Source organism: Somniosus microcephalus, unplaced genomic scaffold (genome assembly GCF_052327205.1).
Source record: "Somniosus microcephalus isolate GS21.2 unplaced genomic scaffold, FLI_Smic_1.0 scaffold153, whole genome shotgun sequence".
Taxonomy (NCBI): Eukaryota; Metazoa; Chordata; class Chondrichthyes; order Squaliformes; family Somniosidae; genus Somniosus; species Somniosus microcephalus.
In genome coordinates this window covers 584,643-610,270 of record NW_028225340.1, presented here as the reverse complement: position 1 = coordinate 610,270, position 25,628 = coordinate 584,643, and the positions used below count along the sequence as shown (strand labels likewise).

Here is a 25,628-nt window from a genome sequence, read left to right as displayed (position 1 = left end):
AGCAAGGGACCTAGTACTGAGCCCTGCGGAACCCCACTGGAAACAGCCTTCCAGTCACACAAACACCCTTCAACCATTACCCTCTGCTTCCTGTCTCCGAGCCAGTTTTGAATCCAACTTGACACTTTGCCCTGGATCCCATGGGCTTTTAACTTCATGTCCAGTCTGCCATGTGGAACCTTATCAAAAGCCTTGCTAAAGTCCATATACACTACATCAAACACACTACCCTCATCTACCCTCCTTGTTACCTCCTCAAAAAATTCAATCATGTTTGTCAGACACGACCTTCCCTTAACAAATCTGTGCTGACTGTGTGATTAATCCATGTCTTTCTAAATGAAGATTTATCCTGTCCTTCGGAATTCTTTCCTATAATTTTCCCACCACTGAGGTTAGGCTGACTGGCCTGTAATTACTCAGTCTGTCCTTTTCTCCCTTTTTAAACAAGGGTACCACATTAGCAGTCCTCCAGTCCTCCGGCACCACACCTGAAGCCAGAGAGGATTGAAAAATGATGGTCAGGGCCTCTGCTATTTCCTCTTTTGCTTCGCTTAACAGCCTGGGATACATTTCATCCGGGCCTGGGGATTTAACCACTTTTAAAGCTGCTAAACCCCTTAATACATCCTCGCACCCCCTGCGCCTGTCTCTCTCCCCCCAGCTGTCTCTCTCCCTCCCGCCTGTCTCTTCTCCCTCCTGTCTCTCCCCACCGCCTGTCAATTCAATTCAATTCAATTCAAATCGCTTTATTGGCATGACAAGGTACATCTTATGTTGCCAAAGCATCGAAAAACATGCATGGTTCTACACAAAAATACAGATCTATCCATACAGTGTACAAACAGATATATCTGTGAGTGTATAAATATACATTCATATAATTTTTATATACTCTTTTCTTATATTTAGTGGTTGTCCCTCTGTTTATGGCAAGCTGTAACATAGTGTGCCGCTAAGGTTACACAATTTCTCTCTTCCCCTAGTAGGCATGACAAGTTACATCTTATGTTGCCAAAGCATCAGAAAACATTCATCTTTGTTCACAATATTGTCATGCAAATAAAGCGATTTGAATTGAATTGACTGCTGTCTCACCATCACTCTCTCTCTCTCTCTCAGAGAGATATCTGTACAAGGACTGGTGTCTCTCAGTCCCCTGTTCCTCAAGGAGATATCTGTAGACTGATTGGTCGTCATTCAAATTTGTGAATTCCGGGCATATTTTTGTGAATTTTGGGTAGAAATCCTCCCTTATGCCCTGATATTTTCTACACACTGTGAGGAAGTGCATCTCTGTCTCCACCACTCCCTGACTGCAGTGAGTGCACATCCTGTCCTCTCTTGGTAGCCGGGTCTGCCTGTGTCTACCTTTTTCGATCGCCAGGCTATGTTCACTAAGTCTGTACATTGTCAAGGTTTTTCTCATTTTGCTATCCTTTACCCTGGTCAGGTAGTCAGCCATGTTGTATTGTCTGTTTAGGGCCAAGTAGCAATTGAGTTTGCTTTGGGTTTTTGTTGTTTCTGCCCAATATGACAGATATTTTTCCTTTTGCTTAGCGACGATTGTGTTGGGTCAAATTCTTTGTGTTATGCTGTCACTGTCCTGGGGCTGGTTATTGTTAGTAGTGTTAGTAGTTACTTCACTGAGTCCCAGGACTAGTTGACTGAGGGTATTCTTCTTTATGGTCCTCTCTTGGCATTTCAGGGCTTCGTAATGACAGCATTGGGGGTTGCTCATTTCTAGGTGTTTCCAAAATTTGGTGGCTCTTTTTTGGATAATGATTATTAATGGATATTGGCCTAGTTCTGCCCTGCATGCATTGTTTACAGTTTTCCTTTGAGTCCGGAGGATACTTTTACAGAATTCTGCATGTAGGATCTCAATTGGATGTTTGTCCCCACACCTCACCCGCCTGTCTCTCCACCCACCTGTATCCCCCCACCTTTCTCTCTCCCCCCGCCTTTCTCTCTCCCCCCGCCTTTCTCGCCCCGCCTGTCTCTCCCCCGCCTGTCTCCCCCGTGCCTGTCTCTCCCGCCCGTCTGTCTCTCACCCCGCCTGTTTCTGTCCCCCCGCCTGTCTCTCTCCCCCGCCTGCCTCTCCCCCGCCTGTCTCTCACCACGCCTGTCTCTCCCCGCGCCTGTCCCCCCGCCCGCCTCTCTCCCCCCCGCCTGTCTCTCCACCCGCCTGTATCTCCCCCCAGCTGTCGGCCCCGCCAGTCTGTCTCTTCTGCTCCTGTCATTCACATCCTGCATTTTAATTGACAGAGTTCTCCTCGGTGATACATGGTGACAATGGCACAAATGGACACTGCCAAATTCAGACCGGTCGAGAAGATAAGTGAGGTCAGTCTGAGAAATACTTACAGTGTATTTTCATTCTCTGGAACCGGGTGTCACAGTGCATTAGATATACTGTCCTTTCCTCCTCTGGGACCGGGTGTCACAGTGCGTTAGATACACTGCCCTTTCCCCCTCTTGGACTGGGTGTCACAGTGCATTAGATACACTGTCCTATCCCCCTCTGGGACCGGGTGTCACAGTGTGTTAGATACACTGCCCTTTCCCCATCTTGGACTGGGTGTCAAAGTGTGTTAGATACACTGTCCTTTCCCCCTCTGGGACTGGGTGTCACAGTGCGTTAGATACACTGTCATTTCCCCCTCTGGGACCGGGTGCCACAGTGTGTTAGATACACTGTCCTTTCCCCCTCTGGGACCGGGTGTCACAGTGCATTAGATACACTGTCCTTTCCCCCTCTGGGACCGGGTGTCACGGTGCATTAGATACACTGTCCTTTCCCCCTCTGGGAGCGGGTGTCACTGTGCTTTAGATACTCTGTCCTTTCCCCCTCTGGGACCGGGTGTCACAGTGTGTTAGATACACTGTCCTTTCCCCCTCTGGGACCGGGTGTCACAGTGCATTAGATACACTGTCCTTTCCCCCTCTGGGACCGGGTGTCACGGTGCATTAGATACACTGTCCTTTCCCCCTCTGGGACCGGGTGTCACTGTGCTTTAGATACTCTGTCCTTTCCCCCTCTGGGACCGGGTGTCACAGTGTGTTAGATACACTGTCCTTTCCCCCTCTGGGACTGGGTGTCACAGTGCGTCAGATACACTGTCATTTCCCCCTCTGGGACCGGGTGCCACAGTGTGTTAGATACACTGTCCTTTCCCCCTCTGGGACCGGGTGTCACAGTGCATTAGATACACTGTCCTTTCCCCCTCTGGGACTGGGTGTCACGGTGCGTTAGATAAACTGTCATTTCCCCCTCTGGGACCGGGTGTCACAGTGCATTAGATACACTGTCCTTTCCCCCTCTGGGACCGGGTGTCACAGGGCACTGTCATTTCCCCATCTGGGACCGGGTGTCACAGTTCATTAGATACACAGTCCTTTCCGCCTCTGGGACCGGGTGTCACAGTGTGTTAGATACACTGTCCTTTCCCCCTCTGGGACCGGGTGTCACAGTGCATTAGATACACTGTCCTTTCCCCCTCTGGGGCTGGGTGTCACGGTGCGTTAGATACACCGTCCTTTCCCCCTCTGGGACTGGGTGTCATACTGCGTTAGATAAACTGTCATTTCCCCCTCTGGGACCGGGTGTCACAGTGCATTAGATACACTGTCCTTTCCCCCTCTGGGACCGGGTGTCACAGGGCACTGTCATTTCCCCATCTGGGACCGGGTGTCACAGTTCATTAGATACACAGTCCTTTCCGCCTCTGGGACCGGGTGTCACAGTGCGTTAGATACACTGTCCTTTACCCCTCTGGGACCGGATGTCACAGTGCATTAGATACACTGTCCTTTCCCACTCTGGGACAGTGTGTTAGATACACTCTCCTTTCCCCCTCTGGGACAGTGTGTTAGATACACTCTCCTATCCCCCTCTGTGACCGGGTGCCACAGTGTGTCACTTACACTGTCAGTTCCCCTTCTGGACCGGGTGTCACAGTGCATTTGATACACTGTCCATTCCCGCTCTGGGACTGGGTATCACAGTGTGTTAGATACACTGTCCTTTCCCCCTCTGGGACCGGGTGTCACATTGCATTAGATACACTGTCCTTTCCCCCTCTGGGACCGGGTGTCACAGTGCGTTAGATACACTGTCCTTTCCCCTTCTGGGACCGGGTGTCGCAGTGCTTTAGATACACTGTCCCTTCCCCCTCTGGGACCGGGTGTCACATTGCGTTAGATACACTGTCCTTTCCCCCTCTGAGACCGGGTGTCACATTGTGTTAGATACACTGTCCTTTCCCCCTCTGGGACTGGGTGTCACAGTGCGTTAGATACACTGTCCTTTCCCCCTCTTGGACTGGGTGTCACAGTGCGTTAGATACACTGTCCTTTCCCCCTCTGGGACCGGTGTCACGGTGCGTTAGATACACTGTCCTTTCCCCCTCTGGGACCGGGTGTCGCATTGTGTTAGATACACTGTCCTTTCCCCCTCTGGGACCGGGTGTCACAATGCGTTAGATACACTGACCTTTCCCCTTCTGGGACCGCGTGTCACAGTGTGTTAGATACACTGTCCATTCCCCTCTGGGACCGGGTTTCACAGTGCATTAGATACACTGTCCTTTCCCTCTCTGGGACCGGGTGACACAGTACGTTAGATGCACTGTCCTTTCCCACTCTGGGAACGAGTAACACAGAACATTAGATTCACTGTCCTTTCCCCCTCTGGGATCGGGTGTCACAGTGCGTTAGATACACTGTCCTTTCCCCCTCTGGTACCGGGTGTCACAGTGTGTTAGATACACTGTCCTTTCCCCCTCTGGGATTGGGTGTCACAGTGCGTTAGATACACTGTCCTTTCCCCCTCTGGGACCGGGTGTCACAGTGCGATATATACACTGTCCTTTCCCCCTCTGGGACTGGGTCTCACAGTGCATTAGATACACTGTCCTTTCCCCCTCTGGGACCGGGTGTCACAGTGCGATATATACACTGTCCTTTCCCCCTCTGGGACCGGGTGTCACAGTGCATTAGATACACTGTCATTTCCCCTCTGGGACCGGGTCTCACAGTGCATTAGAAACACTGTCCTTTCCCCCTGTGGGACCGGATGTCACAATGCGTTAGATACACTGTCCTTTCCCCCTCTGGGACCGGGTGTCACAGTGCTTTAGATACACTGTCCTTTCCCCGTCTGGGACCCGGTTTCACAGTGTGTTATATACACTATCCTTTCCCCCTCTGGGACCGGGTGTCACAGTGTGTTAGATATACTGTCCTTTCCCCCTCTGGGAATGGGTGTGACAGTGCGTTAGATATGGTGATCTATATACTGTTTGTTAAAGATTTGTCCTACCCAAATGTTCTGCCCTGCACTGTCCCTGAAATAACTTTTCATCTGCTTCAATGTGAAGGGAGCGAAACCCGAACTCGGAAAAGCGAAGCTGCTGGTCACCATTGACCAAGACGGTGCACCACGTCTCAACAATGACAATTTAACAAGCTGCTTCTTAGATGATGAGGTGAAGGACCTGCCGGTGGGTTTGATCTCCATCATTGGCGAAGAGAGGTTGGGAAAATCGTTTCTACTCAACTATATCCTTCGAGGACTGAATAATAAGGTCAGTAACCACTGCTCAACCCTTACCCTGATTAGTGTAACCAGTAATTAACATAACCAGTATTAATTCTCAGATGCTCACAACTGGCCCTCCCTCCATCTCCAATCCCGCAGTTTCTCTCTCCCTCGATCTCCAATCCCTCAGTGTCTCTCCCTCCATCTCCAATCCCTCAGTCTTTCTCCCTCCATCTCCAATCCCTCAGTGTCTCTCCCTCCATCTCCAATCCCTCAGTCTCTCTCCCTCCATCTCCAATCCCTCAGAGTCTCTCCCTCCATCTCCAATCCCTCAGTGTCTCTCCCACCATCTCCAATCCCTCAGTGTCTCTCCCTCTATCACCAATCCCTCAGCGTCCCTCCATCCATCTCCAATCCCTCAGTGTCTCTCCCTCCATCTCCAATCCCTCAGTCTCTCTCTCACTCCATCTCCAATCCTTCAGTGTCTCTCCTTCTATCTCCAATCACTCAGTGTCTCTCCCTCCATCTCCAATCCCTCAGTCTCTCTCCCTCCATCTCGAATCCCTCAGTCTCTCTCCCTCCATCTCGAATCCCTCAGTCTCTCTCTCCTTCCATCTCCAATCCCTCAGTCTCTCTCCCTCTATCTCCAATCCCTCAGTCTCTCACCCTCCATCTCCAATCCCTCAGTCTCTCTCTCCCTCAATCTCCAATCCCTCAGTCTCTCTCCCTCCATCTCCAATCCCTCAGTCTCTCTCTCCCTCTATCTCCAATCCCTCAGTCTCTCTCCCTCCATCTCCAGTCCCTCAGTCTCTCTCCCTCCATCTCCAATCACTCAGTGTCTCTCCCTCCATCTCCAATTCCTCAGTCTCTCCCTCCATCTCCAAACCCTCAGTGTCTCTCCCTCCATCTCCAATCCCTCAGTCTCTCTCCCTCCATCTCCAATCCCTCAGTGTCTCTCCCTCCATCTCCAAACCCTCAGTGTCTCTCCCTCCATCTCCAATCCCTCAGTCTCTCTCCCTCCATCTCCAATCACTCAGTGTCTCTCCCTCCATCTCCAATCCCTCAGTCTCTCCCTCCATCTCCAAACCCTCAGTATCTCTCCCTCCATTTCCAATCCCTCAGTCTCTCTCCCTCCATCTCCAATCCCTCAGTGTCTCTCCCTCCATCTCCTATCCCTCAGTGTCTCTCCCTCCATCTCCAATCCCTCAGTCTCTCCCCCTCCATCTCCAATCCCTCAGTCTCTCTCCCTCCATCTCCAATCCCTCAGTCTCTCTCCCTCCATCTCCAATCCCTCAGTCTCTCTCCCTCTATCTCCAATCCCTCAGTCTCCCTCCATCCCCAATCCCTCAGTGTCTCTCCCTCCATCTCCAATCCCTCAGTGTCTCTCCCTCAATCTCCATTCCCTCAATCTCTCTCTCCCTCCATCTACAGTCCCTCAGTGTCTCTCCCTCCATCTCCAATCCTTCAGTGTCTCTCCCTCCATCTCCAATCCCTCAGTCTCTCTCTCCATCCATCTCCAATCCCTCAGTGTCTCTCCCTCCATCTCCAATCCCTCAGTATCTCTCCCTCCACCTCCAATTCCTCAATCTCTCTCCCTCCATCTCCAATCCCTCAGTTTCTCTCCCTCCATCTCCAATCCCTCAGTGTCTCTCCCTCCATCTCCAATCCCTCAGTCTCTCTCCATCCATCTCCAATCCCTCAGTCTCTCTTCCTCCATCTCCAATGCCTCAGTCTCTCTCCCTCCATCTCCAATCCCTCAGTGTCTCTCCCTCCATCTCCAATCCCTCAGTGTCTCTCCCTCCATCTCCAATCCCTCAGTCTCTATCTCCCTCTATCTCCAATCCCTCAGTCTCTCTCCCTCCATCTCCAATCCCTCAGTGTCTCTCACTCCATCTCCAATCCGTCAGTCTCTCTCCCTCCATCTCCAATCCCTCAGTCTCTCTCCCTCCCTCTCCAATCCCTCAGTGATTCTCCATCCATCTCCAATCCCTCAGTGTCTCTCCCTCCATCTCCAATCCCTCAGTCTCTCTCCCTTCACCTCCAATCCCTCAGTCTCTCTCCCTCCATCTACAATCCCTCAGTGTCTCTCCCTCCATCTCCAATCCCTCAGTGTCTCTCCCTCCATCTCCAATCCCCCAGTGTCTCTCCCTCCATCTCCAATCCCTCAGTGTCTCTCCCTCCATCTCCAACCCCTCAGTCTCTCTCCCTCCATCTCCAATCCCTCAGTCTCTCACCCTCCATCTGCAATCCCTCAGTCTCTCTCCCTCGATCTCCAATCCCTCAGTGTCTCTCCCTCCATCTCCAATCCCCCAGTCTCTCTCCCTCCATCTCCAATCCCTCAGTCTATCTACCACCATCTCCAATCCCTCAGTGTCTCTCCCTCCATCTCCAATTCCTCAGTCTCTCTCCCTCCATCTCCAATCCCTCAGTCTCTCTCCCTCCATCTCCAATCCCTCAGTCTCTCCTTCCATCTCCAATCCCTCAGTGTCTCTCCATCTATCTCCAATCCCTCAGTGTCTCTCCCTCCATCTCCAATCCCTCAGTGTCTCCCCCTCCATCTCCAATCCCTCAGTGTCTCTCCCTCGATCTCCAATCCCTCAGTCTCTCTCCCTCCATCTCCAATCCCTCAGTGTCTCTCCCTCCATCTCCAACCCCTCAATGTCTCTCCCACCATCTCCAATCCCTCAGTGTCTCTCCCTGCATCTCCAATCCCTCAGTGTCTCTCCCTCCATCTCCAATCCCTCAGTCTCTTTCCCTCCATCTCCAATCGCTCAGTGTCTCTCCCTCCATCTCCAAACCCTCAGTGTCTCTCTCCCTCCATCTCCAATCCCTCATTCTCTCTCTCCCTAAATTTCCAATCCCTCAGTCTCTCTACCACCATCTCCAATCCCTCAGTGTCTCTCCCTCCATCTCCAATCCCTCAGTCTCTCTCCCTCCATCTCCAATCCCTCAGTCTCTCTCCCTCCATCTCCAATCCCTCAGTCTCTCTCTCCTTCCATCTCCAATCCCTCAGTGTCTCTCCCTCTATGTCCAATCCCTCAGTGTCTCTCCCTCCATCTCCAATCCCTCAGTGTCTCCTCCTCCATCTCCAATCCCTCAGTGTCTCTCCCTCGATCTCCAATCCCTCAGTCTATCTCCCTCCATCTCCAATCGCTCAGTCTCTCTCTCCCTCCATCTCCAATCCCTCAGTGTCTCTCCCTCCATCTCCAATCCCTCAGTCTCTCTCCCTCCATCTCCAATCCCTCAGTGTCTCTCCCTCCATCTCCAATCCCTCAGTGTCTCTCCCTCCATCTCCAATCCCTCAGTCTCTCTCCCTCCATCTCCAATCGCTCAGTATCTCTCCCTCCATCTCCAAACCCTCAGTGTCTCTCTCCCTCCATCTCCAATCCCTCATTCTCTCTCTCCCTAAATTTCCAATCCCTCAGTCTCTCTCCCTCAATCTCCAATCCCTCAGTCTCTCTCCCTCAATCTCCAATCCCTCAGTCTCTCTCTCCCTCAATCTCTAATCCCTCAGTCTCTCTCCCTCCATCTCCAATCCCTCAATCTCTCTCTCCCTCTATCTCTAATCCCTCAGTCTCTCTTCCTCCATCTCCAGTCCCTCAGACTCTCTCCCTCCATCTCCAATCACTCAGTCTCTCTCCCTCCATCTCCAATCCCTCAGAGTCTCTCCCTCCATCTCCAATCCCTCAGTGTCTCTCCCTCCATCTCCAATCCCTCATTCTCTCTCTCCCTGCATCTCCAATTCCTCAGAGTCTCTCCCTCCATCTCCAATCCCTCAGTGTCTCTCCCTCCATCTCCAGTCACTCAGTGTCTCTCTCCCTCCAGCTCCAATCCCTCAGTCTCTCTCCCGCCATCTCCAATCCCTCAGTGTCTCTCCCTCTATCTCCAATCCCTCAGTGTCTCTCCCTCCATCTCCAATCCCTCAGTGTCTCTCCCTCCATCTCCAATCCCTCAGACTCTCTCCATGCATCTCCAATCCCTCAGTCTCTCTCCCTCCATCTCCAATCCCTCAGTCTCTCTCCCTCCATCTCCAATCCCTCAGTCTCTCTCCATCTATCTCCAATCCCTCAGTCTCTCTCACTCCATCCCCAATTCCTCAGTGTCTCTCCCTCCATCTCCAATCCCTCAGTGTCTCTCCCTCCATCTCCATTCCCTCAATCTCTCTCTCCCTCCATCTCCAGTCCCTCAGGGTCTCTCCCTCCATCTCCAATCCCTCAGTGTCTCTCCCTCCATCTCCAATCCCTCAGTCTCTCTCTCCCTCCATCTCCAATCCCTCAGTGTCTCTCCCTCCATCTCCAATCACTCAGTCTCTCTCCCTCCACCTCCAATTCCTCAATCTCTCTCCCTCCATCTCCAATCCCTCAGTATCTCTTCCTCCATCTCCAATCCCTCAGTGTCTCTCCCTCCTTCTCCAATTCCTCAGTGTCTCTCCATCCATCTCCAATCCCTCAGTCTCTCTCCCTCCATCTCCAATCCCTCAGTCTCTCTCCCTCCATCTCCAATCCCTCAGTCTCTCTCCCTCCATCTCCAATCCCTCAGTGTCTCTCCCTCCACCTCCAATCCCTCAGTGTCTCTCGCTCCATCTAAAATCCCTCAGTCTCTCTCTCCCTCTATCTCCAATCCCTCAGTGTCTCTCCCTCAATCTCCAGTCCCTCAGTCTCTCTCCCTCCATCTCCAATCCCTCAGTGTCTCTCCCTCCATCTCCAATCCCTCAGTGTCTCTCCCTCCATCTCCAATCCCTCAGTCTCTCTCTCCCTCTATCTCCAATCCCTCAGTCTCTCTCTCCCTCCATCGCCAATCTCTCAGTCTCTCTCCCTCCATCTCCAATCCCTCAGTGTCTCTCACTCCATCTCCAATCCCTCAGTCTCTCTCCCTCCATCTCCAATCCCTCAGAGTCTCTCCCTCCATCTCCAATCCCTCAGTGTCTCTCCCTCCACCTCCAATCCCTCATTTTCTCTCTCCCTGCATCTCTAATACCTCAGAGTCTCTCCCTCCATCTCCAATCCCTCAATGTCTCTCCCTCCATCTCCAGTCCCTCAGTGTCTCTCTCCCTCCATCTCCAATCCCTCAGTCTCTCTCCCTCCATCTCCAATCCCTCAGTGTCTCTCCCTCTATCTCCAATCCCTCAGTGTCTCTCCCGCCATCTCCAATCCCTCAGTGTCTCTCCCTCCATCTCCAATCCCTCAGACACTCTCCATGCATCTCCAATCCCTCAGTCTCTCTACCTCCTTCTCCAATCCCTCAGTCTCTCTCCCTCCATCTCCAATCACTCAGTCTCTCTCCCTCTATCTCCAATCCCTCAGTCTCTCTCCCTCCATCTCCAATCCCTCAGTGTCTCTCCCTCCATCTCCAATCCCTCAGTCTCTCTCTCCATCCATCTCCAATCCCTCAGTGTCTCTCCCTCCATCTCCAATCCCTCAGTCTCTCTCCCTCCTCCTCCAATTCCTCAATCTCTGTCTCCCTCTATCTCCAATCCCTCAGTGTCTCTCCCTCCATCTCCAGTCCCTCAGTCTCTCTCCCTCCATCTCCAATCCCTCAGTGTCTCTCCCTCCATCTCCAATCCCTCAGTGTCTCTCCCTCCATCTCCAATCCCTCAGTCTCTCTCTCCCTCTATCTCCAATCCCTCAGTCTCTCTCTCCCTCCATCTCCAATCTCTCAGTCTCTCTCCCTCCATCTCCAATCCCTCAGTGTCTCTCACTCCATCTCCAATCCCTCAGTCTCTCTCCCTCCATCACCAATCCCTCAGTCTCTCTCCCTCCATCTCCAATCCCTCAGCCTCTCTCCCTCCATCTCCAATCCCTCAGTCTCACTCCCTCCATCTCCAATCCCTCAGTCTCTCTCCCTCCATCTCCAATCCCTCAGTCACTCTCCCTCCATCTCCAATCCCTCAGTGTCTCTCCCTCCATCTCCAATCCCCCAGTATCTCTCCCTCCACCTCCAATCCCTCAGTCGCTCTGCCTCCATCTCCAATCCCTCAGTGTCTCCCCCTCCATCTCCAATCCCTCAGTCTCTCTCACTCCATCTCCAATCCCTCAGTCTCTCTCCCTCCATCACCAATCCCTCAGTCTCTCTCCCTCCATCTCCAATCCCTCAGCCTCTCTCCCTCCATCTCCAATCCCTCAGTCTCACTCCCTCCATCTCCAATCCCTCAGTCTCTCTCCCTCCATCTCCAATCCCTCAGTCTCTCTCCCTGCATCTCCAATCCCTCAGAGTCTCTCCCTTCATCTCCAATCCCTCAGTGTCTCTCCATCCATCTCCAGTCTCTCAGTGTCTCTCACCCTCCATCTCCAATCCCTCAGTCTCTCTCCCTCCATCTCCAATCCCTCAGTGTCTCTCCCTCTATCTCCAATCCCTCAGTGTCTCTCCCGCCATCTCCAATCCCTCAGTGTCTCTCCCTCCATCTCCAATCCCTCAGACACTCTCCATGCATCTCCAATCCCTCAGTCTCTCTCCCTCCATCTCTAATCCCTCAGTCTCTCTCCCTCCATCTCCAATCACTCAGTCTCTCTCCCTCTATCTCCAATCCCTCAGTCTCTCTCACACCATCCCCAATCCCTCAGTGTCTCTCCCTCCATCTCCAATCCCTCAGTGTCTCTCCCTCCATCTCCATTCCCTCAATCTCTCTCTCCCTCCATCTCCAGTCCCTCAGTGTCTCTCACTCCATCTCCAAACCCTCAGTGTCTCTCCCTCCACCTCCAATCCCTCAGTGTCTCTCGCTCCATCTAAAATCCCTCAGTCTCTCTCTCCCTCTGTCTCCAATCCCTCAGTGTCTCTCCCTGCATCTCCAGTCCCTCAGTCTCTCTCCTTCCATCTCCAATCCCTCAGTGTCTCTCCCTCCATCTCCAATCCCTCACTGTCTCTCCCTCCATCTCCAATCCCTCAGTCTCTCTCTCCATCTATCTCCAATCCCTCAGTCTCTCTCTCCCTCCATCTCCAATCTCTCAGTCTCTCTCCCTCCATCTCCAATCCCTCAGTGTCTCTCACTCCATCTCCAATCCCTCAGTCTCTCTCCCTCCATCTCCAATCCCTCAGAGTCTCTCCCTCCATCTCCAATCCCTCAGTGTCTCTCCCTCCATCTCCAATCCCTCATTTTCTCTCTCCCTGCATCTCCAATCCCTCAGAGTCTCTCCCTTCATCTCCAATCCCTCAGTGTCTCTCCATCCATCTCCAGTCCCTCAGTGTCTCTCTCCCTCCATCTCCAATCCCTCAGTCTCTCTCCCTCCATCTCCAATCCCTCAGTGTCTCTCCCTCTATCTCCAATCCCTCAGTGTCTCTCCCTCCATCTCCAATCCCTCAGTGTCTCTCCCTCCATCTCCAATCCCTCAGACCCTCTCCATGCATCTCCAATCCCTCAGTCTCTCTCCCTCCATCTCCAATCCCTCAGTCTCTCTCCCTCCATCTCCAATCACTCAGTCTCTCTCCCTCTATCTCCAATCCCTCAGTCTCTCTCTCACCATCCCCAATCCCTCAGTGTCTCTCCCTCCATCTCCAATCCCTCAGTGTCTCTCCCTCCATCTCCATTCCCTCAATCTCTCTCTCCCTCCATCTCCAGTCCATCAGTGTCTCTCCCTCCATCTCCAATCCCTCAGTGTCTCTCCCTCCATCTCCAATCCCTCAGTCTCTCTCTCCATCCATCTCCAATCCCTCAGTGTCTCTCCCTCCATCTCCAATCCCTCAGTCTCTCTCCCTCCTCCTCCAATTCCTCAATCTCTCTCCCTCCATCTCCAATCCCTCAGTTTCTCTTCCTCCATCTCCAATCCCTCAGTGTCTCTCCCTCCATCTCCAATTCCTTAGTGTCTCTCCATCCATCTCCAATCCCTCAGTCTCTCTCCCTCCATCTCCAATCCCTCAGTCTCTCTCCCTCCATCTCCAATCCCTCAGTCACTCTCCCTCCATCTCCAATCCCTTAGTGTCTCTCCCTCCACCTCCAATCCCTCAGTGTCTCTCGCTCCATCAAAATCCCTCAATCTCTGTCTCCCTCTATCTCCAATCCCTCAGTGTCTCTCCCTCCATCTCCAGTCCCTCAGTCTCTCTCCCTCCATCTCCAATCCCTCAGTGTCTCTCCCTCCATCTCCAATCCCTCAGTGTCTCTCCCTCCATCTCCAATCCCTCAGTCTCTCTCTCCCTCTATCTCCAATCCCTCAGTCTCTCTCTCCCTCCATCTCCAATCTCTCAGTCTCTCTCCCTCCATCTCCAATCCCTCAGTGTCTCTCACTCCATCTCCAATCCCTCAGTCTCTCTCCCTCCATCTCCAATCGCTCAGTCTCTCTCTTCCTCCATCTCCAATCCCTCAGTGTCTCTCCCTCCATCTCCAATCCCTCAGTCTCTCTCCCTCCATCTCCAATCCCTCAGTGTCTCTCCCTCCATCTCCAACCCCTCAATGTCTCTCCCTCCATCTCTAATCCCTCAGTGTCTCTCCCTCCATCTCCAATCCCTCAGTGTCTATCCCTCCATCTCCAATCCCTCAGTCTCTCTCCCTACATCTCCAATCCCTCAGTCTCTCTCTCCCTCCATCTCCAATCCCTCAGTCTCTCTCCCTCCATCTCCAATCCCTCAGTCTCTCTCCCTCCATCTCCAATCCCTCAGCCTCTCTCCCTCCATCTCCAATCCCTCAGTCTCACTCCCTCCATCTCCAATCCCTCAGTCTCTCTCCCTCCATCTCCAATCCCTCAGTCTCTCTCCCTCCATCTCCAATCCCTCAGTGTCTCTCCCTCCATCTCCAATCCCCCAGTATCTCTCCCTCCACCTCCAATCCCTCAGTCGCTCTGCCTCCATCTCCAATCCCTCAGTGTCTCCCCCTCCATCTCCAATCCCTCAGTCTCTCTCCCTCCATCTCCAATCCCTCAGTCTCTCTCCCTCCATCTCCAATCCCTCAGTCTCTCTCCCTCCATCTCCAATCCCTCAGTCTCTCTCCCTGCATCTCCAATCAATCAGTCTCTCTCCTTCCATCTCCAATCCCTCAGTGTCTCTCCCTCCATCACCAATCTCTCAGTCTCTCTCCCTCTATTTCCTATCCCTCAGTATCTCTCCCTCCATCTCCAATCCCTCAGTCTCTCTCCCTCCATTTCCAAACCCCCAGTCTCTCTCCCTCCATCTCCAATCCCTCAGTCTCTCTCTCTCCATCTCCAATCCCTCAGTGTCTCTCCCTCCATCTCCAATCCCTCAGTCTCTCTCTCACTCCATCTCCAATCCCTCATTGTCTCTCCCTCCATCTCCAATCCCTCAGTTTCTCTCCCTCCATCTGCAATCCCTCAGTCTCTCTCTCCCTCCATCTCCAATCCCTCAGTGTCTCTCCCTCCATCTCCAATCCCTCAGTGTCTCTCCCTCCATCTCCAATCCCTCAGTGTCTCTCCCTCAATCTCCAATCAATCAGTGTCTCTCCCTCCATCTCCAGTCCCTCAGTTTCTCTCTCCCTCCATCTCCAACCCCTCAGTGTCTCTCCCTCCATCTTCAAACCCTCAGTCTCTCTCTCCCTCCATCTCCAATTCCTCAGTGTCTACGCCTCCCTCTCCAATCCCTCAGTGTCTCTCCCTCCATCTCCAATCCCTCAGTATATCTCCCTCCATCTCCAATCGCTCAGTCTCTCTCTTCCTCCATCTCCAATCCCTCAGTGTCTCTCCCTCCATCTCCAATCCCTCAGTCTCTCTCCCTCCATCTCCAATCCCTCAGTGTCTCTCCCTCCATCTCCAACCCCTCAATGTCTCTCCCTCCATCTCTAATCCCTCAGTGTCTCTCCCTCCATCTCCAATCCCTCAGTGTCTATCCCTCCATCTCCAATCCCTCAGTCTCTCTCCCTACATCTCCAATCCCTCAGTCTCTCTCTCCCTCCATCTCCAATCCCTCAGTCTCTCTCCCTCCATCTCCAATCCCTCAGTCTCTCTCCCTCCATCTCCAATCCCTCAGTCTCTCTCTCCCTCAATCTCCAATCCCTCAGTCTCTCTCCCTCCATCTCCAATCCCTCAGTCTCTCTCTCCCTCTATCTCCAATCCCTCAGTCTCTCTCCCTCCATCTCCAGTCCCTCAGTCTCTCTCCCTCCATCTCCAATCACTCAGTGTCTCTCCCTCCATCTCCAATCCCTTAGTCTCACTCCCTCCAATCCAATCCCTCAGTCTCTCTCCCTCCATCTCCAATCCCTCAGAGTCTCTCCCTCCATCTCCAATCCCTCAGTGTCTCTCCCTCCATCTCCAATCCCTCAGTCTCTCTCTCACTCCATCTCCAATCCCTCAGTTTCTGTCCCTCCATCTCCAATCACTCAGTCTCTCTCCCTCCATCTCCAATCCCTCAGAGTCTCTCCCTCCATCTCCAATCCCTCAGTGTCTCTCCCTCCATCTCCAATCCCTCATTCTCTCTCTCCGTGCATCTCCAATCCCTCAGAGTCTCTCCCTCCATCTCCAATCCCTCAGTGTCTCTCCCTCCATCTCCAGTCCCTCAGTGTCTCTCTCCCTCCATCTCCAATCCCTCTGTCTCTCTCCCTCCATCTCCAATCCCTCAGTGTCTCTCCCTCTATCTCCAATCCCTCAGTGTCTCTCCCTCCATCTCCAATCCCTCAGTGTCTCTCCCTACATCTCCAATCCCTCAGACTCTCTCCATGCATCTCCAGTCCCTCAGTCTCTCTCCCTCCATCTCCAATCCCTCAGTCTCTCTCCCCCCATCTCCAATCCCTCAATCTCTCTCCCTCTATCTCCAATCCCTCAGTCTCTCTCACTCCAACCCCAATCCCTCAGTGTCTCTCCCTCCATCTCCAATCCCTCAGTGTCTCTCCCTCCATCTCCATTCCCTCAATCTCTCTCTCCCTCCATCTCCAGTCCCTCAGTGTCTCTCCCTCCATCTCCAATCCCTCAGTGTCTCTCCCTCCATCTCCAATCTCTGTCTCTCTCTCCCTCCATCTCCAATCCCTCAGTGTCTCTCCCTCCATCTCCAATCCCTCAGTCTCTCTCCCTCCACCTCCAATTCCTCAATCTCTCTCCCTCCATCTCCAATCCCTCAGTTTCTCTTCCTCCATCTCCAATCCCTCAGTGTCTCTCCCTCCATCTCCAATCCCTCAGTCTCTCTCTCCCTCTATCTCCAATCCCTCAGTCTCTCTCTCCCTCCATCTCCAATCTCTCAGTCTCTCTCCCTCCATCTCCAATCCCTCAGTGTCTCTCACTCCATCTCCAATCCCTCAGTCTCTCTCCCTCCATCTCCAATCCCTCAGAGTCTCTCCCTCCATCTCCAATCCCTCAGTGTCTCTCCCTCCAGCTCCAATCCCTCATTTTCTCTCTCCCTGCATCTCCAAACCCTCAGAGTCTCTCCCTCCATCTCCAATCCCTCAGTGTCTCTCCCTCCATCTCCAGTCCCTCAGTGTCTCTCTCCCTCCATCTCCAATCCCTCAGTCTCTCTCCCTCCATCTCCAATCCCTCAGTGTCTCTCCCTCTATCTCCAATCCCTCAGTGTCTCTCCCTCCATCTCCAATCCCTCAGTGTCTCTCCCTCCATCTCCAATCCCTCAGACTCTCTCCATGCATCTCCAATCCCTCAGTCTCTCTCCCTCCATCTCCAATCCCTCAGTCTCTCTCCCTCCATCTCCAATCACTCAGTCTCTCTCCCTCTATCTCCAATCCCTCAGTCTCTCTCACACCATCCCCAATCCCTCAGTGTCTCTCTCTCCATCTCCAATCCCTCAGTGTCTCTCCCTCCATCTCCATTCCCTCAATCTCTCTCTCCCTCCATCTCCAGTCCCTCAGTGTCTCTCCCTCCATCTCCAATCCCTCAGTGTCTCTCCCTCCACCTCCAATCCCTCAGTGTCTCTCGCTCCATCTAAAATCCCTCAGTCTCTCTCTCCCTCTATCTCCAATCCCTCAGTGTCTCTCCCTCCATCTCCAGTCCCTCAGTCTCTCTCCCTCCATCTCCAATCCCTCAGTGTCTCTCCCTCCATCTCCAATCCCTCAGTGTCTCTCCCTCCATCTCCAATCCCTCAGTCTCTCTCTCCCTCTATCTCCAATCCCTCTGTCTCTCTCTCCCTCCATCTCCAATCTGTCAGTCTCTCTCCCTCCATCTCCAATCCCTCAGAGTCTCTCCCTCCATCTCCAATCCCTCAGTGTCTCTCCCTCCATCTCCAATCCCTCAGTCTCTCTCTCCCTCTATCTCCAATCCCTCTGTCTCTCTCTCACTCCAACTCCAATCCCTCAGTCTCTCTCCCTCCATCTCCAATCCCTCAGAGTCTCTCCCTCCATCTCCAATCCCTCAGTGTCTCTCCCTCCATCTCCAATCCCTCATTTTCTCTCACCCTGCATCTCCAATCCCTCAGAGTCTCTCCCTCCATCTCAAATCCCTCAGTGTCTCTCCCTCCATCTCCAGTCCCTCAGTGTCTCTCTCCCTCCATCTCCAATCCCTCAGTCTCTCTCCCTCCATCTCCAATCCCTCAGTGTCTCTCCCTCTATCTCCAATCCCTCAGTGTCTCTCCCTCCATCTCCAATCCCTCAGAGTCTCTCCCTCCATCTCCAATCCCTCAGACTCTCTCCATGCATCTCCAATCCCTCAGTCTCTCTCCCTCCATCTCCAATCCCTCAGTCTCTCTCCCTCCATCTCCAATCACTCAGTCTCTCTCCCTCTATCTCCAATCCCTCAGTCTCTCTCACACCATCCCCAATCCCTCAGTGTCTCTCCCTCCATCTCCAATCCCTCAGTGTCTCTCCCTCCATCTCCATTCCCTCAGTCTCTCTCCCTCCATCTCCAATCCCTCAGTGTCTCTCCCTCCATCTCCAATCCCTCAGTCTCTCTCTCCATCCATCTCCAATCCCTCAGTGTCTCTCCCTCCATCTCCAATCCCTCAGTCTCTCTCCCTCCTCCTCCAATTCCTCAATCTCTCTCCCTCCATCTCCAATCCCTCAGTGTCTCTCCCTCCATCTCCAATCCCTCAGACTCTCTCCATGCATCTCCAATCCCTCAGTCTCTCTCCCTCCATCTCCAATCCCTCAGTCTCTCTCCCTCCATCTCCAATCACTCAGTCTCTCTCCCTCTATCTCCAATCGCTCCGTCTCTCTCACACCATCCCCAATCCCTCAGTGTCTCTCCCTCCATCTCCAATCCCTCAGTGTCTCTCCCTCCATCTCCATTCCCTCAATCTCTCTCTCCCTCCATCTCCAGTCCCTCAGTGTCTCTCCCTCCATCTCCAATCCCTCAGTGTCTCTCCCTCCACCTCCAATCCCTCAGTGTCTCTCGCTCCATCTAAAATCCCTCAGTCTCTCTCTCCCTCTATCTCCAATCCCTCAGTGTCTCTCCCTCCATCTCCAGTCCCTCAGTCTCTCTCCCTCCATCTCCAATCCCTCAGTGTCTCTCCCTCCATCTCCAATCCCTCAGTGTCTCTCCCTCCATCTCCAATCCCTCAGTCTCTCTCTCCCTCTATCTCCAATCCCTCTGTCTCTCTCTCCCTCCATCTCCAATCCCTCAGAGTCTCTCCCTCCATCTCCAATCCCTCAGTGTCTCTCCCTCCATCTCCAATCCCTCATTTTCTCTCTCCCTGCATCTCCAATCCCTCAGAGTCTCTCCCTCCATCTCCAATCCCTCAGTGTCTCTCCCTCCATCTCCAGTCCCTCAGTGTCTCTCTCCCTCCATCTCCAATCCCTCAGTCTCTCTCCCTCCATCTCCAATGCCTCAGTCTCTCTCCCTCCATCTCCAATCCCTCAGTGTCTCTCCCTCTATCTCCAATCCCTCAGTGTCTCTCCCTCCATCTCCAATCCCTCAGAGTCTCTCCCTCCATCTCCAATCCCTCAGTCTCTCTCCCTCCTCCTCCAATTCCTCAATCTCTCTCCCTCCATCTCCAATCCCTCAGTTTCTCTTCCTCCATCTCCAATCCCTCAGTGTCTCTCCCTCCATCTCCAATCCCTCAGTGTCTCTCCATCCATCTCCAATCCCTCAGTCTCTCTCCCTCCATCTCCAATCCCTCAGTCTCTCTCCCTCCATCTCCAATCCCTCAGTCTCTCTCCCTCCATCTCCAATCCCTCAGTGTCTCTCCCTCCAACTCCAATCCCTCAGTGTCTCTCGCTCCATCTAAAATCCCTCAATCTCTTTCTCCCTCTATCTCCAATCCCTCAGTGTCTCTCCCTCCATCTCCAGTCCCTCAGTCTCTCTCCCTCCATCTCCAATCCCTCAGTGTCTCTCCCTCCATCTCCAATCCCTCAGTGTCTCTCCCTCCATCTCCAATCCCTCAGTCTCTCTCTCCCTCTATCTCCAATCCCTCAGTCTCTCTCTCCCTCCATCTCCAATCTCTCAGTCTCTCTCCCTCCATCTCCAATCCCTCAGTGTCTCTCACTCCATCTCCAATCCCTCAGTCTCTCTTCCTCCATCTCCAATCCCTCAGTCTCGCTCCCTCCATCTCCAATCCCTCAGCCTCTCTCCCTCCATCTCCAATCCCTCAGTCTCACTCCCTCCATCTCCAATCCCTCAGTCTCTCTCCCTCCATCTCCAATCCCTCAGTCTCTCTCGCTCCATCTCCAATCCCTCAGTGTCTCTCCCTCCATCTCCAATCCCCCAGTGTCTCTCCCTCCACCTCCAATCCCTCAGTCGCTCTGCCTCCATCTCCAATCCCTCAGTGTCTCCCCCTCCATCTCCAATCCCTCAGTCTCTCTCCCTCCATCTCCAATCCCTCAGTCTCTCTCCCTCCATCTCCAATCCCTCAGTCTCTCTCCCTCCATCTCCAATCCCTCAGTCTCTCTCCCTGCATCTCCAATCAATCAGTCTCTCTCCTTCCATCTCCAATCCCTCAGTGTCTCTCCCTCCATCACCAATCCCTCAGTCTCTCTCCCTCTATTTCCTATCCCTCAGTATCTCTCCCTCCATCTCCAATCCCTCAGTCTCTCTCCCTCCATCTCCAAACCCCCAGTCTCTCTCCCTCCATCTCCAATCCCTCAGTCTCTCTCTCTCCATCTCCAATCCCTCAGTGTCTCTCCCTCCATCTCCAATCCCTCAGTCTCTCTCTCACTCCATCTCCAATCCCTCATTGTCTCTCCCTCCATCTCCAATCCCTCAGTGTCTCTCCCTCCATCTGCAATCCCTCAGTCTCTCTCTCCCTCCATCTCCAATCCCTCAGTGTCTCTCCCTCCATCTCCAATCCCTCAGTGTCTCTCCCTCCATCTCCAATCCCTCAGTGTCTCTCCCTCAATCTCCAATCAATCAGTGTCTCTCCCTCCATCTCCAGTCCCTCAGTCTCTCTCTCCCTCCATCTCCAACCCCTCAGTGTCTCTCCCTCCATCTTCAAACCCTCAGTCTCTCTCTCCCTCCATCTCCAATCCCTCAGTGTCTACCCCTCCCTCTCCAATCCCTCAGTGTCTCTCCCTCCATCTCAAAACCCTCAGTTTATCTCCCTCCATCTCCATTCGCTCAGTCTCTCTCTCCCTCCATCTCCAATCCCTCAGTGTCTCACCCTCCATCTCCAATCCCTCAGTCTCTCTCCCTCCATCTCCAATCCCTCAGTGTCTCTCCCTCCATCTCCAACCCCTCAATGTCTCTCCCTCCATCTCCAATCCCTCAGTGTCTCTGCCTCCATCTCCAATCCCTCAGTGTCTATCCCTCCATCTCCAATCACTCGGTCTCTCTCCCTCAATCTCCAATCCCTCAGTGTCTCTCCCTCCATCCCCAAAACCTCAGTGTCTCTCTCCCTCCATCTCCAATCCCTCAGTCTCTCTCTCCCTCCATCTCCAATCCCTCAGTCTCTCTCCCTCCATCTCCAATCCCTCAGTCTCTCTCCCTCCATCTCCAATCCCTCAGTCTCTCTCTCCCTCAATCTCCAATCCCTCAGTCTCTCTCCCTCCATCTCCAATCCCTCAGTCTCTCTCTCCCTTTATCTCCAATCCCTCAGTTTCTCTCCCTTCATCTCCAGTCCCTCAGTCTCTCTCCCTCCATCTCCAATCACTCAGTGTCTCTCCCTCCATCTCCAATCCCTCAGTCTCACTCCCTCCAATCCAATCCCTCAGTCTCTCTCCCTCCATCTCCAATCCTTCAGAGTCTCTCCCTCCATCTCCAATCCCTCAGTGTCTCTCCCTCCATCTCCAATCCCTCAATCTCTCTCTCCCTCCATCTCCAATCCCTCAGTCTCTGGCCCTCCATCTCCAATCCCTCTGTCTCTCTCCCTCCATCTCCAATCCCTCAGTGTCTCTCCCTCTATCTCCAATCCCTCAGTGTCTCTCCCTCCATCTCCAATCCCCCAGTGTCTCTCCCTCCATCTCCAATCCCTCAGACTCTCTCTATGCATCTCCAATCCCTCAGTCTCTCTCCCTCCATCTCCAATCCCTCAGTCTCTCTCCCTCCATCTCCAATCCCTCAGTCTCTCTCCCTCTATCTCCAATCCCTCAGTCTCTCTCACTCCATCCCCAATCCCTCAGTGTCTCTCCCTCCATCTCCAATCCCTCAGTGTCTCTCCCTCCATCTCCATTCCCTCAATCATTCTCACCCTCCATCTCCAGTCCCTCAGTGTCTCTCCCTCCATCTCCAATCCCTCAGTGTCTCTCCCTCCATCTCCAATCCCTCAGTCTCTCTCTCCCTCCATCTCCAATCCCTCAGTGTCTCTCCCTCCATCTCCAATCCCTCAGTCTCTCTCCCTCCACCTCCAATTACTCAATCTCTCTCCCTCCATCTGCAATCCCTCAGTTTCTCTTCCTCCATCTCCAATCCCTCAGTGTCTCTCCCTCCATCTCCAATTCCTCAGTGTCTCTCCATCCATCTCCAATCCCTCAGTCTCTCTCCCTCCATCTCCAATCCCTCAGTCTCTCCCCCTCCATCTCCAATCCCTCAGTCTCTCTCCCTCCATCTCCAATCGCTCAGTGTCTCTCCCTGCACCTCCAATCCCTCAGTGTCTCTCACTCCATTTAAAATCCCTCAGTCTCTCTCTCCCTCTATCTCCAATCCCTCAGTGTCTCTCCCTCCATCTCCAGTCCCTCAGTCTCACTCCCTCCATCTCCAATCCCTCAGTGTCTCTCCCTCCATCTCCAATCCCTCAGTGTCTCTCCCTCCATCTCCAATCCCTCAGTCTCTCTCTCCCTCGATCTCCAATCCCTCAGTCTCTCTCTCCCTCCATCTCCAATCTCTCAGTCTCTCTCCCTCCATCTCCAATCCCTCAGAGTCTCTCACTCCATCTCCAATCCCTCAGTCTCTCTCCCTCCATCTCCAATCCCTCAGAGTCTCTCCCTCCATCTCCAATCCCTCAGTGTCTCTCCCTCCATCTCCAATCCCTCATTTTCTCTCTCCCCGCATCTCCAATCCCTCAGAGTCTCTCCCTCCATCTCCAATCCCTCAGTGTCTCTCCCTCCATCTCCAGTCCCTCAGCGTCTCTCTCCCTCCATCTCCAATCCCTCAGTCTCTCTCCCTCCATCTCCAATCCCTCAGTGTCTCTCCCTCTATCTCCAATCCCTCAGTGTCTCTCCCTCCATCTCCAATCCCTCAGTGTCTCTCCCTCCATCTCCAATCCCTCAGACTCTCTCCATGCATCTCCAATCCCTCAGTCTCTCTCCCTCCATCTCCAATCCCTCAGTCTCTCTCCCTCCATCTCCAATCACTCAGTCTCTCTCCCTCTATCTCCAATCCCTCTGTCTCTCTCACACCATCCCCAATCCCTCAGTGTCTCTCCCTCCATCTACAATCCCTCAGTGTCTCTCCCTCCATCTGCATTCCCTCAATCTCTCTCTCCCTCCATCTCCAGTCCCTCAGTGTCTCTCCCTCCACCTCCAATCCCTCAGTGTCTCTCGCTCCATCTAAAATTTCTCAGTCTCTCTCTCCCTCTATCTCCAATCCCTCAGTGTCTCTCCCTCCATCTCCAGTCCCTCAGTCTCTCTCCCTCCATCTCCAATCCCTCAGTGTCTCTCCCTCCATCTCCAATCCCTCAGTGTCTCTCCCTCCATCTCCAATCCCTCAGTCTCTCTCTCCCTCTATCTCCAATCCCCCAGTCTCTCTCTCCCTCCATCTCCAATCTCTCAGTCTCTCTCCCTCCATCTCCAATCCCTCAGTGTCTCTCACTCCATCTCCAATCCCTCAGTGTCTCTCCCTCCATCTCCAATCCCTCATTTGCTCTCTCCCTGCATCTCCAATCCCTCAGTGTCTCTCCCTCCATCTCCAATCCCTCAGTGTCTCTCCCTCCATCTCCAGTTCCTCAGTGTCTCTCTCCCTCCATCTCCAATCCCTCAGTCTCTCTCCCTCCATCTCCAATCCCTCAGTGTCTCTCCCTCTATCTCCAATCCCTCAGTGTCTCTCCCTCCATCTCCAATCCCTCAGTGTCTATCCCTCCATCTCCAATCCCTCAGACTCTCTCCATGCATCTCCAATCCCTCAGTCTCTCTCCCTCCATCTCCAATCCCTCAGTCTCTCTCCCTCCATCTCCAATCACTCAGTCTCTCTCCCTCTATCTCCAATCCCTCAGTCTCTCTCACACCATCCCCAATCCCTCAGTGTCTCTCCCTCCATCTCCAATCCCTCAGTGTCTCTCCCTCCATCTCCATTCCCTCAATCTCTCTCTCCCTCCATCTCCAGTCCCTCAGTGTCTCTCCCTGAATCTCCAATCCCTCAGTGTCTCTCCCTCCATCTCCAATCCCTCAGTCTCTCTCTCCATCCATCTCCAATCCCTCAGTGTCTCTCCCTCCATCTCCAATCCCTCAGTCTCTCTCCCTCCTCCTCCAATCCCTCAGTCTCTCTCCCTCCATCTCCAATCCCTCAGTGTCTCTCCCTCCTCCTCCAATCCCTCAGTCTCTCTCCCTCCTCCTCCAATTCCTCAATCTCTCTCCCTCCATCTCCAATCCCTCAGTTTCTCTTCCTCCATCTCCAATCCCTCAGTGTCTCTCCCTCCATCTCCAATTCCTCAGTGTCTCTCCATCCATCTCCAATCCCTCAGTCTCTCTCCCTCCATCTCCAATCCCTCAGTCTCTCTCCCTCCATCTCCAATCCCTCAGTCTCTCTCCCTCCATCTCCAATCCCTCAGTGTCTCTCCCTCCACCTCCAATCCCTCAGTGTCTCTCGCTCCATCTAAAATCCCTCAATCTCTGTCTCCCTCTATCTCCAATCCCTCAGTGTCTCTCCCTCCATCTCCAGTCCCTCAGTCTCTCTCCCTCCATCTCCAATCACTCAGTGTCTCTCCCTCCATCTCCAATCCCTCAGTGTCTCTCCCTCCATCTCCAATCCCTCAGTCTCTCTCTCCCTCTATCTCGAATCCCTCAGTCTCTCTCTCCCTCCATCTCCAATCTCTCAGTCTCTCTCCCTCCATCTCCAATCCCTCAGTGTCTCTCACTCCATCTCCAATCTCTCAGTCTCTCTCCCTCCATCTCCAATCCCTCAGTCTCTCTCCCTCCATCTCCAATCCCTCAGCCTCTCTCCCTCCATCTCCAATCCCTCAGTCTCACTCCCTCCATCTCCAATCCCTTAGTCTCTCTCCCTCCATCTCCAAACCCTCAGTCTCTCTCACTCCATCTCCAATCCCTCAGTGTCTCTCCCTCCATCTCCAATCCCTCAGTGTCTCTCCCTCCATCACCAATCCCTCAGTCTCTCTCCCTCTATTTTCTATCCCTCAGTATCTCTCCCTCCATCTCCAATCCCTCAGTCTTTCTCCCTCCATCTCCAAACCCCCAGTCTCTCTCCCTCCATCTCCAATCCCTCAGTCTCTCTCTCTCCATCTCCAATCCCTCAGTGTCTCTCCCTCCATCTCCAATCCCTCAGTCTCTCTCTCAATCCATCTCCAATCCCTCATTGTCTCTCCCTCCATCTCCAATCCCTCAGTGTCTCTCCCTCCATCTGCAATCCCTCAGTCTCTCTCTCCCTCCATCTCCAATCCCTCAGTGTCTCTCCCTCCATCTCCAATCCCTCAGTGTCTCTCCCTCCATCTCCAATACCTCAGTGTCTCTCCCTCAATCTCCAATCAATCAGTGTCTCTCCCTCCATCTCCAGTCCCTCAGTCTCTCTCTCCCTCCATCTCCAACCCCTCAGTGTATCTCCCTCCATCTTCAAAACCTCAGTCGCTCTCTCCCTCCATCTCCAATCCCTCAGTGTCTTCCCCTCCCTCTCCAATCCCTCAGTGTCTCTCCCTCCATCTCCAATCCCTCAGTATATCTTCCTCCATCTCCAATCGCTCAGTC

The 25,628-nt window shown here is 53.1% G+C and overlaps 1 protein-coding gene across 1 annotated transcript in view; it reads left to right on the top strand.

Annotated features, from left to right (window-relative positions):
• The window catches only part of LOC147082183 (RING finger protein 112-like), a 531,383-nt gene that overhangs the window by 8,955 nt on the left and 496,800 nt on the right, over nucleotides 1-25,628 (top strand). Inside the window, exons 2-3 of the mRNA XM_085980420.1 lie at nucleotides 2,269-2,346; nucleotides 5,382-5,588. Coding sequence (XP_085836546.1) covers nucleotides 2,287-2,346; nucleotides 5,382-5,588 — 267 coding nt within the window. The 5' untranslated portion in view covers nucleotides 2,269-2,286. The remainder of the gene's footprint in view (nucleotides 1-2,268; nucleotides 2,347-5,381; nucleotides 5,589-25,628) is intronic.